This window comes from Gobio gobio, assembly GCF_949357685.1.
Source record: "Gobio gobio genome assembly, chromosome: 22".
Classification (NCBI taxonomy): domain Eukaryota; kingdom Metazoa; phylum Chordata; class Actinopteri; order Cypriniformes; family Gobionidae; genus Gobio; species Gobio gobio.
The window spans coordinates 12,852,374-12,865,158 of NC_137118.1; the positions used below are offsets into that span (position 1 = coordinate 12,852,374).

At 34.5% G+C, this 12,785-nt stretch overlaps 1 protein-coding gene across 3 annotated transcripts in view; it reads right to left on the reverse strand.

Annotated features, from left to right (window-relative positions):
• Positions 1-1,260: 1,260 nt before the first annotated feature.
• The window catches only part of kcnip1b (Kv channel interacting protein 1 b), a 64,113-nt gene continuing 52,588 nt past the window's right edge, over positions 1,261-12,785 (reverse strand). For all 3 annotated transcript variants that reach the window (XM_079803791.1, XM_079803793.1, XM_079803792.1), the window contains exons 2-8: positions 7,017-7,141; positions 5,284-5,353; positions 5,116-5,186; positions 4,893-5,000; positions 4,716-4,820; positions 2,639-2,701; positions 1,261-2,339 (exon numbers count right to left, since the gene is read on the reverse strand). In XM_079803791.1, coding sequence (XP_079659917.1) covers positions 2,292-2,339; positions 2,639-2,701; positions 4,716-4,820; positions 4,893-5,000; positions 5,116-5,186; positions 5,284-5,353; positions 7,017-7,141 — 590 coding nt within the window. In that variant the 3' untranslated portion in view covers positions 1,261-2,291. The remainder of the gene's footprint in view (positions 2,340-2,638; positions 2,702-4,715; positions 4,821-4,892; positions 5,001-5,115; positions 5,187-5,283; positions 5,354-7,016; positions 7,142-12,785) is intronic.

A 12,785-nucleotide genomic window follows, 5' to 3' on the forward strand; every position in this document is an offset into this window, starting at 1 on the left:
CATCTGTCGGAAGCTAGTTATTTTTGTTTATAAAGTTTTAAATATGGAAATCTTTCTTACACAAACGCATTACTTTGCTTCAGAATGCCTTTATTAACCCCTGGAGTCGTATGGATTACTTTTGTGATGGATGGATGCACTTTTTGGGGGCTTCAAAATCTCATCCTCCATTCACTGCCGTTATAAAGTTTGGAAGAGACAGGACATTTTTTTAATATCCACCTGGGACCCAGAAAAAAAAGTTTTTTTTTAGTATTTTTTCATGTCACTATGTTGTTTAGAGCATAAGAAACAAAAACATTTTTAAAAATGATATGTCCTCTGTAGTTGACACCAGGTTGTTTACAAAATAAAATGACATGAAATTGCAAAAAACAATGGGATTTATTTTTAATTCACCAATCAATTTTTAGGTTTCTGGATTTTTTTTAAACAAACTTTGTTTAAAGATGATTCTGAACTATGTTATGAAAGATATAATGAAATGCATTGATATACCATTTTACTTTATGCAATATGTGGGTAAAATGGCCACACTTGGATTTTCCCATTCAATACAATGTATCTATACACTACATCTAATTTGCATATTCATGTGTTCTTGGTGCAACAACGTAATGAAAATAGAAGTGTAATAATGGGAGTAATAATTGGCAACATTTTCATAATAATATCTAATATTTCATAGGAATATTGATATGTAATTTCTTTTCTATTCACTCCAAAATGCCTGATAAACATGATTTAAGTCTTGGCGTCCACTACAGTGGACATATATGAAATCAATGCACTGTTTTGTAACAGAAAGTCATATTTTGATGAGAAACCCCATAACATTTTCCTGAGATGTTGATTATTAATCTGATTTAAATTATAATTACAAAATATTATCATATTTCCATAAGAGTGCTAAACAATAATGTCAGCCATTTTTAAAGACCAAGTAGAAGTTGTTGTCCTAATGAAACATTTGGTATCTCTGCAAATCCTCGAATGTGCTCTTTACAGGACATCCAGCCTGTGACATGTGACATGTATGATGTCAGAGAAATTCCCTAAAATATAATGTCCACTACAGTGGACTAAAGTCTATTCCTGGGTCCCATATAACTCGGTGGTATTCGTCTGATTCGAATGTCATATACACCTATGGCTTGAGGGTGAGTATCATGGGCTAATTTTCATTTTTGGGTGAACTATCCCTTCAAGTTAAAAAATAACCCAACATTTTTTATAGTAGTATGATAATAAACACAGATGAATGTTATTCCACAAACATTTTTAATCAGTTTTGACTGAGATTTGAATTGCACAGCTTATTTCTGATATTTCGTTTTCACAGTTTGTATTTGCATCACTGGACATTCCTTCATACTTGCGATTATATACATAGCTTATATTTCTTATGACTCAACCTGACCACTTGACTTCTATATAAATATTTTTTCCTTTTATTTTATGTCATTTATCTGGATTTTTGTTCTCTACTCTTAGAAATACTGTTTTGTCCTTACTGAAGGTATTGGGGAACAGAAGGGTATCCGGAGACTAGATTGTCAGTTGTGATTTTGTAGTCTCTTAAGTACACCTCACACACTCCTATACATAGACACAAACACTTTTAACTTCCGTCCCACCTTATTCACTATGATCTGGTGGACAAATGGGCTTGGAAAGTACTGAGACAGATAGACATAAGTGGGTGGACTGGAAATAGCAATTACTAACATACAGACAGCGCTGACAACACAAGACACAAAATCAACATCCTATTAAGTATTCCCCAAACCCTATATCATAGATAAATCATAAAGATTACTTTCAAGCAACTCAAAAGGAACATACCTACTGGTTTTTATCATGCAAGCTCTTTTGGCAAGAAAGCAAGCAAAGGAGGCTGTATTTGCAGTTCCAGTACACCAAGAGTCCTGAGCTCTAGGGTCAAGCAAACGAAAAAGGTTCGTTTTTCACAGGGAAGAAGGGTGTTGATCACCACCATCCACTAGCCAGGCATCACACAATGCCTTTCAAACATATTTAGTCTTCTGTGGCTGGATCAAGATTGATTCTGGGCTGATAGTTTCCCGAAACACCAGCAAAAGACAACATTAAATATGTTACAAGGTTTGAATAGAGAGAGAAAAACGAACCCTACAGACTCTCTTCCCTCAGGCCATAATATCCCCCCAGAACGCAGTCCAGTGAAACATAACACATTTAAACATAAAATCCCTCTTGCTTTATTTTTCCCGCTCTCTGTTTTGTTCTGTTCTTCTTTTGGTTGATATTCTCTACATCACATTTTCAAAGAGCTGCATGGATCTCATCATATTTTCGTCCTGGTGAGAAAAAGAGAAGCTTTTAGATGTAGTTCATCTGTTTGACCACACTGAGGCAGCATCATCTTTTCAGTGAAACTGGATCGCATTCTGTCACGTGGCTTTTTCACGTGATAAAACAATATATTTTTCAATACTATGCATACAAATACCTTTCTATCTGACAGAAATTACTGAAACAAACAATCAGCCTCTGTAAACATAAGACTATGTGAGTAACGCTATTTTAAGTCATAAACAATTCTTATGGTTCTTAATTCACCATAAGACTAAGGCAGATGTAAGTAATGTGAACATACCTCCTGACAGGCAAGCACAAACTCCTCCAATGTTACAACTCCATCTTTGTTTTTGTCCATTTTCTGTAGGAGAGAGAAAATGTATTTGAATCTGTCATTTTTTTCTCTCCCACGCACAGGGAATTGCTATGGGTAAATTTCACTATTAATGTAATACACTAATATCATACTGTACATGTTTCACCCAAAATTGAAAAGAAGAAATATATAAATTAATGAGGAAATGTGTGTGTGTGTGTGTGTGTATATATATATATATATATATATATATATATATATATATATATATATATATATATATATATATATATATATATATATATATATATATATATATATATATATATATATATATATATATATATATATACACTGCTGAAAAGTACAGTGCTCAAAAGTTTTTGATCTGTAAGATTTTGTTTTTGTTTTTAAGAAGTCTCTTCTGCTCACCAAGGCTGCATTTATTTGATTAAAAAAAACAACAATATTAATATTAAAATAACTGTTTTCTATTTGATTATGCAATTTATTTATGTGATGCAAAGCTGAACTTTCAGCATCCCTTCTCCAGTGTTTACTTTCAGAGTCACATGATCCTTCAGAAATCATTCTAATATGATGTTCAAGAAACATTTATGATTATTATCTCAGGATATCATTATTATTTCAGGATTATTTGATGAATAGAAAGTTAAAAATAATCTTTTTTAACATTATAAATATCTTTACTGTCACTTTTGATCAATTTAAAGGAACACTCTACTTTTTTTTGAAAAAGGCTCATTTTCCAACTCCCCTAGAGTTAAACAATTGAGTTTTACCGTTTTCGAATCCATTTAGCCGATCTCCGGATCTGGCGGTAAAACTTTTAGCATAGCTTAGCATAGATAATTGAATCTGATTAGACCGTTAGCATCTCGCTCAAAAATGACCAAAGAGTTTCGATATTTTTCCCATTTAAAACTTGACTTTTCTCTAGTTACATCGTGTACTAAAACAGATGGGAAATGAAAAGTTTTCCAGGCTGATATGACTAGGAACTATACTCTCATTCCTACATAATAATCAAGGAACTTTGCTGCCGTATGGGTTCAGCAAGCGCAATGATATTATGCAGCGCCTGAAAATAGGCTAACTTTCGTCAACATAACCAACGTGACAACCTGCTTGCACAGGGAGCGCGCTTGGGACTATTTTCAGGCGCTTTGTAATATTATTGCGCCGCTGCACCCATGCCACAGCACAAAGTTCCTTGATTATTACGCAGGAATGAGAGTATAGTTCTTAGCCATATCGGAATTTTTCATTTTCCGTCAGTCTTAGTACACGTTGTAACTACAGAAGAGTCAAGTTTTAAATAGGAAAAATATCGAAACTCTTTGGTCATTTTTGAGCGAGATGCTAACGGTCTAATCAGATTCAATGATCTATGCTAAGCTATGCTAAAAGTTCTACCGCCAGACCCGGAGATCAGCTGAATGGATTTGAAAACGGTAAAACTCAACTGTTTAACTCTAGGGGAGTTGGAAAATGAGCCTATTTTCCAAAAAAGTGGAGTGTTCCTTTAATGCATCCTTGCTGAATATGTATTAATTTCGTTAAGTTCTTTCCCCAAAAAATTTATAAAGTATTCTTATTGACCCCAAACTTTTGAACGGCAGTACAATGTTGCAAAAGCTTTCTTTTTCAGATAAATACTGTTCTTTTGAACTTTCTATTCATCAAAGATGTTTTACACAACTGTTTTCAACATTGATAATAATCATAAATATTTCTTGAGCAGTAAATCATCATATTAGAATGATTTCTGAGGGAACATGTGACACTGAACACTGGAGTAATGATGCTGAAAATTCAGCTTTGCATCACAGAAATAATGCTTACACAATATGCTTTAACAAATTTAATATTATTTGAATGCCAATTTTCCTAGGCTGGACATCACTTTTGGCCACTATACACATATACCGTATATGCATATTATATACATAGTTTTTATTGATTTATTTCCCACTTTGTTGCAAAATATGACCTGGATGTTTTTGAAAGATTCACAGAATAATGACTTATTACTGACCTCAAAGAAGGTATCCACATGCTGCTTTGGTACGTCCCCTTTTAAAGCTGGATACGTGTACTTCCCCATCATGTCATAGATGGCCCTCACTATCTCTGTCATTTCCTGTGAGGAACATGGAATTGAGTTAGTTACTGAATTATGATAATTATGGCTGCCTTTTAAATTAAGACATACCTCCTTATTAATAAATCCATCTCTGTTAATGTCATAGAGATAAAATGTCCATTCTAGTTTATCTCTCACTGTCCCCCGCAGTAGAGTAGATAGTCCCATCACAAAGTCCTAAGAGAGGGAGAGCGAGTGAGAAAATAAATCCTGTGTAAAATGTCACTAAAACATAGCTACTGTATATTTTCATGCTGTGCCAAGACTGCGCACAGGCTCATAGTCGTCATACCTCAAACTTTATGGATCCATTATTTCTGGTGTCAAACGCATTGAAGAGATAATGTGCATACGTGCTGGCATCTGGTACAGTAGTGACAACAGATGAAAACATTAGACACTTAATATTCCCTGAAATGTACCCATCATATGAAGCATGTAAGGATTTTACATAAAGTACCTCCATGTGGAAAAAACTGTGCATAAATGTGTTTAAATGTCTCTTCATTCACCACTCCACTCGGACACTCCTGAGGGGAAAAAAAAAAGACTTCTTATTATTGGCTTGAGACTGATTCCTGCATATGCAAATATATGATAACTGGATATGATCATATATTATAATAATATAATATAATATAACTTAACATAATACAATATAATATTTTTTTTACAAATTGGTTACCCTTCATTTTAAGGTGTCCATGTTACAGTGTAATTATATTTTAAAGTACTGAGTAATAATCCGTTAAAAAATAATACAAAAATAATATAATATAATTTTATTAATATAATATATAATATAACATAATAAAATATAATTATTTTACAAATTGGTTACCCTTCATTTTAAGGTGTCCATGTAACAGTGTAATTATACATTTAAGTACTGAGTAATAATCCATTAAATAATAAGAAATATGTAATATAATATAAATAACAACATAACATAACATAATATCATATTTTTTTGACAAATTGGTAACACTTCATTTTAAGGTGTCCATGTTATAATCCGTTAAATAATAATAAAAATAATATAATATAATCAATATAATATAATATATAATATAACATAATATAATAATTATTTAACAAATTGGTTACACTTCATTTTAAGGTGTCCATGTTACAGTGTAATTATACATTTAAGTACTGATTAATAATCTATTCAATAATAAAAAATATATAATGTTATATAATATAATATAACTTAACATAACATAACATAACATAATATAATATAATATAATATAATATAATATAATATAATATAATATAGATAACATAACATAACATAACACAATATAATATAATATAATATAATATAATATAATAATTGTTACAAATTGGTTACACTTCATTTTAAGGTGTCCATGTTAAACTGTAATTATACATTTAAGTCCTGAGTAATAATCCGTTAAATAATACAAAATATATATAATATAATATATGATAATTAATATAATATAATAATAATAAAAAAAATTGGTTGCACTTCATTTTAAGGTGTCCATGTTACATATACATTTAAATTATACATTTACTAAGTATACTTAGGATTGTGGTTAGTTTCATGTAATTATGTGTAATCATTTATAGTAATTACTATAGTAATAACTACAAGTAACGTGTAACAAGAACACTCAAATAAAGTGTTACTAAAAATGTATAGCCTATTATATAAATAAATGTGATTTTTATACATTATTCATAATTATTCTACAAACCACATGTAGTTATGTAACATATTAATGGACAACAAAAAGGTTGAGAAGCACTGCCATAGAGTACACAGTAGTTTTATAAAGCTTTTTTTAACACAACAAATATGAGCTGCTGTGTGGGTGTGTTGCTGACTCTCTAATACATTGTGTGAATGTTGCTATTGTGAAATATGACTAGCTGACTGTTGCTTGAGGCTAGTGCTGTGATTAGTGACACGTTGGATAACGCGAAGATGAACAATAAGAGTTTACAGAGATTTAAAGACAGATGAGACATGGCAAAAAGAACCAGAGGGACAGTATGCAGATGAGATGCGGTGATTCATAAGAGAAGATATTGAGGCATAAGGATGTATTACATAAACACTATAAGCTTGTGAAAACATGTCAAAAGAAATTAGTGAAAAGTAAATGTGCGGATGTGGGAGTGAAGGGAATGGTACATGAGAAATACCAGGCAACTTACATTTTTGAAGCCTCTGTAAAGGACTTGTAGCTCTTGCTTGGTGAAGTTTGTCTGTGCCTCGAGCTGTTCAAGACCCTCCGGCCGATGGCTGACCATTGTCATCTCTAATTCATCATCTAACTTATCTAGAGAGAGAAAGAGAGCGACATATCAGTTTCAGGCTGATAAATGGCCTCTGCTTTCTCAGAGGTTGCTCTTTCATAGTGCAAGAAGTATCAATTTTCTCTCTGATGTTCCTTAAAGATAAATAAAAGTGAGACAAATGAGACAGTTGTTGACATACAGCAGGGCTTGACATTAAGCCGGTTCACATGCTTGTCCTTCGGAATCTAAATCTCACTCACTTGTCAGAGTAAAAAATGTGCTTGTCCGGAATTTATTTTTATTTTTTTGTGTTGTAAATATAATTCTAAAGCAATATTCTCACCAGTGTTCAATCAGCCTTGACATATTTAAATCTACATATTTGTGATATTTTACCTTTTATAAAGGGCATTTTTTACATAATCTTAGATGCTTCAGCTTTCATTTTATTTTATTTTTATTTGATCTACAACCCCAAATCAGAAAAAGATGGGACAGTATGGAAAATGCAAAAAAAAGAAAAAAGAAGTGATTTCTAAATTTACTTTACTTAGACTCTTAGAATTTACTTACTTTACTTAGACTCCTTGAATCTTTTAATTATGTTATGCACTGTTGAATGTGAAATATCCAAATCTCTTCCTATCTTTCTTTGAGGAACATTGTTTTTAAACATTTCAATAATTTTCTCACGTATTTGTTGGCAAACTGGCGACCCTCTGCCCATCTTTGCTCCTAAAGTATTAGACCTTTCTTGGATGCTGCTTTTGTACCAAATCATAATTACAATCACCTGTTGACATCACCTGTTTCAAATCACATCATTATTTAACCATTTTACCTCATTACTAGCCCTAAATTGCTCCTGTCCCAACTTTTTTTTAAATGTGTTGCAGGTCTGAATGACAGGAAAGGATGCATATTTACAAATGACATGAAGTTGACCAGACAAAACATGAAACATTTTGTGTTCATATTGTCTGCAATGAAATACAAGTCAAAGTAAATTTAGAAATCACTTCTTTTTTTTTATTTGCGTTTTCCATACTGTCCCAACTTTTTCTGATTTGGGGTTGTAGAAATTAAATTAGAATAAGACACTATAGGGCTGTTACCAATCAAATTAAACAATTTACACACAAAAAATTACAACTGCATTAAATAATGTTATGAGATTGTTTTAAATATGTTTGAATATACAAATAAGAAATGTTGGAAAGATGAAAGTAAACCACCAGTAGGTGGCAGCTGGTGACCGTCTTAATTAGTGAGTCATTGAGTCATTCATTCAAACGATTCATTCAAACGGATGATTCATTCAGGAATGAGGCAGGCCCTGTCCCAAATGGCACACTTCATGTGCACTTTTGGTCTTGTGGACTTACAACGCACTGGTGCGAGCTACGCAGCGGACTTCTTCCCGGCAGTCAAAGCGGCATTACGTTGTGAAAGTGCGGACTCAGAGGAAGACCGTGAGGGTTTAGGGTGCCATTTGGGACAGGGCCGCAGTCGTTTATAAACAGGTCATTGAATCTTTGATTCAATCAATTCATTCAAAACGCTGAATCATTCAGTAACACACTGTTGCTGTGAGATGCGTTATGGTTCTGCTGTGATCTTTGTTTGGAACTATTTTCGCTGCTGAAATCGAACAAAAACAGTCAATATTGCATCTATAATGTAAGTGACTTAATGTTAATTAATTGTTTATGGAACTGTCATATGAAATCAGTGTCATTTTTAGTCGTGATGGTATTCAGGAAAGCAGCACTCTTGGTTCTGTGATGTTGCTTAACTGTAGGCTATCATATGTGAGCCCGATCTCACGAAAATGCGTATAAATAAGTATAAAGAGTGTACAATTCTCATAGAATGTATACGCCAAAATGAGTTTTTGCGTGCATATGGTACGCCGTTTTTCGCGTGCATATGATACGCACTTTATGCGTCATAAAGTGCGTATCATATGCACGCGAAAAACTGCATAGCATATGCATGCCAAAACTCATTTTGGCGTATACATTCCACGAGATTGCACACTTGTACTATTGATACGCATTGTCATGAGCTCGTGTTGCATATGTTATAAATATAAAAACTCCACGATTTGTCATTTTAACCGTGTATGTTAACACAGTTTATTTGTATGAGCGGCGCTCATTTGTTGTGATTTCTCCTCGAGAGGCTGCGCGAGCGTCAACAGCACAACATTGTTATGTCAGTTTATTATACATTTTTATTGTTATCCTCTATCGATCGCCATGAATCATTCTTGCATTTTGGTGGTTCCCTAGTTATTTTTTGTTAATTACGTTTTAATCAGGATACTTGTCCGGTCGGGCAAGTTAAATTCTCTTTCACTTGCCCCTTCAAAAAATCCACTTGTCCCGGACAAGGGTTAATGTCGAGCCCTGTACAGTAAGATTCAAGTGTGCCGCATAAGTCCTGAAAAGTGAAGCCAAAGTGGTTTGATCACCCACAGGTGGCTGGATGCAGTATAGCTCATAAACCCCGCCTTCTCCATGTACTCGAATGAGACGTGAGACAAACTCAGGCTTTTGACTTAATTTTTCTACAATCTGAGAATGAAGAATCTTTTTTTACAGCCTATGGTAAGTCTATAGAAAATCCTGAGCAGTGATGCCACACTTGCTGTGAATATAATCCAAAAGACGAAAGAAAATGAAAGCAAAAGGCATTTTAATGAACATGGGAATAGAGTAACACACAGCATACAATATCAACATCAATGCAAGACAAATGACTGAAGAAACTGAGGGCTTAAATACACAGAGATGGCAATAAACAGAACAAAGGACAGGTGAGGACTACTCCGGAACAGTGCTCGAAGTGGGGCGGTACTCATCATATATTCTACGCTTTTATAACGGATCAGTTGTCTGTGCAATATGACTGTGATTGAAACCCAAATGTTTAATTAAGTGGCGTGCGAATCACTACAGGTGCGTTAACCAACGCGCTCCAAAAGTGTTACGATTTGCACAAGCCGTTCTAATGCAACGCTGATGATAAAATATGCGACCCATTTGAATTCTATTGAGAATGTAGTAAAACGAGAAAGTCGAACATGATCTAAAACAGCCACTAGAATGACTGATGAAAAGAGGGGAAAACATCAGCTCATGATGACCACATTTACTTGAATTTATCACGTTCTATTGCGTTTATTGTGGTAAATTTTAACTAGCTGTAGAATGTATGCAAGACGTATATTACACCTGTGGGATGTTGTAGCTAGTTTCTAACTGTGTTGCTATTTTTCATAAAAAATGCTATAGATAAAAAAAGACAGAAATAAGTTAACATTGGCCTGTAATGAGGAGCCGTCAATGGTCTTGCTTTGTAAATAAACCCTTATTGTAACAAATGCTATAGTTAAACAATTACAATTACTAAATGTTAGTTTTAAGGCTGAGTACAAGTTAGAAAGAGCTTTAAAATATGGACCTTCTTGAATTATTGACTAAACAATCCCCCCATAACCACGCCCCCCCCCCCCCCCCCCCAACAAAGCCCTGCCCCCTTTTGTGAGTACCAGTACTTTAATTTTTCCACTTCAAGCACTGATCAGGAACCATCGTAACAAACAAGTGGCGGGAAAACTGATAGCAAAGAAAACTAGGTCAAAACACAGGGAAAAGAACTCGAGCAAAATTGAACATTAGGGTTGCAACAACTAATCTGTACAATCTATAATAATCGATAATGAAAATCATCGACCATTCTCATGATCGATTAGTCAGGTCTGCCCTCTGTGCACGGAAAACTTCCACCAGTCGTGCCAAATTACAGCACTGAATGACGCATTTCTATGGACAAAATGCATCTAAAAATAGTGGAGTGGAAACCGAGTGAGCTGATGCTGGAAAGGTACGTGATCTAAGCACCCAAAACATGAGAATTCTTTATTTTAAGTTTCAAGCTAATGCTTTACCATTTAACATACCGTCATGACGCTTTGACAGAAACTTTCATTTTACAGGTTATATCCTTATCTGTAAATGTTACTAATTCACGCGAGTATTTCCATTTTGCATGAAAGCGCGTCCTGACAGCTTCAAACTTCACTGTGCGTGTCAAATAGACAGAACCAAATGGAAGCGGAAGACAATTAATATTCAGCGCAAAAACATTCATTTAGCAGAAATGTCTGCTGTAAGACGCTAAATTTAGGTTTAAAAGCCAACATGTAATTAAAGTATTTTATGAGAGTAGTAACTGTAAAAGGGATGCAGCGTGTAATCGAATATAAATGTAAGTTTCTTATAGCCTATTTACAGGATAAAGAAATGACAGGTTTTATTAATAAACCTAGGTTGTTTGGCGGTTGTTTTTTTACTATTTGTATAACCACACAAATACCACCGTTAAACTATGCATTTGGAGCCAATCCACGGTTCATTTGTGGTTACGATGGAATAACTATAATTGTAAAACCATGGTTAATTTTTGTAAGGGTAGATATATTCACTATGTATGTTTTCATAGCACACAGCAGACACGTTTGTTTTGAAACTTCAAAGTATGTGTCATTTATATAAAACTCAAGGTGATGATGTACGGGGCAAATTTTTTAACAATGTTGCTGTCAACGGGCAACCAGGTGAGACACAGGGCCCACAACCGATGTAAAGTATCCAGATGGAAATTTGTTGCCCATTCTCAATGGGAAAGTGCCCAAGCAACATCGCTCAAAAAAGTTCCCCCGTGTATCATCACCTCCAGAGATGTGCCAATAGATTGCAGCATCTAAAATTATGAACACAATAGTGAAATTTTGCAGGCAACAAAGCTCTGTTGTTTGTTGTCAATAGAATAATGATGTATCAAAAGGAAATATTCTTTAGCTTGTATTTTAGTTACACTTTACACTTTAGTCTGGATAACATTGTTTCATCTCAATGCAGTTGGTAAGATTATGAAAGCATCATTAGATTGTCGTGATTAGGAACATGCTCACTGCGTCCAAAATCGCATACTGTGTAATATAGCCTACCAGTACTATATTTGGTTTGAAACTTACTTCACAGTCATTAAAAAAGTATGTTCTATATAGTATGTGTATGTATTATGAATGAAATTCAGACGTACTACATCCGCCGTGTTGTCATTGTCATGTGACCTATGGTGTCAGTTGCATCGCTTCACAGTCATTCACAACTCCTCTCCCGTGGCCTCATGGGATAGTAAAGCGTCCATCGAATCTCGGCAGAAGTTGGTCATCGGGGACTGGGTACTTTTCGAATACTATGTATTCGGACATAATACTCTGTTGCGTACTGTTTTTCACATACTATAAAAAGAAGTATTCAATTTCAGATGGAGCGGCCTTCCCAAAAACAGATGTGCTCAGGGCAAACCCTCAATGTACACCTCCACTTCAAAGACTTTCTTTGAAAGAAACTCAGATGACTCATATGTTTCAAGATACTCACATAAACACACACACACACACACACACACACACACACACACACACACACACACACACACACACACACACACACACACACACACACACACACACACACACACACACACACACACACACACACACACACACACACACACACACACACACACACACACACACGCACGCACAGCCCCCTGTAGGCACTGCTGCTGTGTCAGCTCTGGAGAAGTGATTGGTTGTGGGTAGAGAGG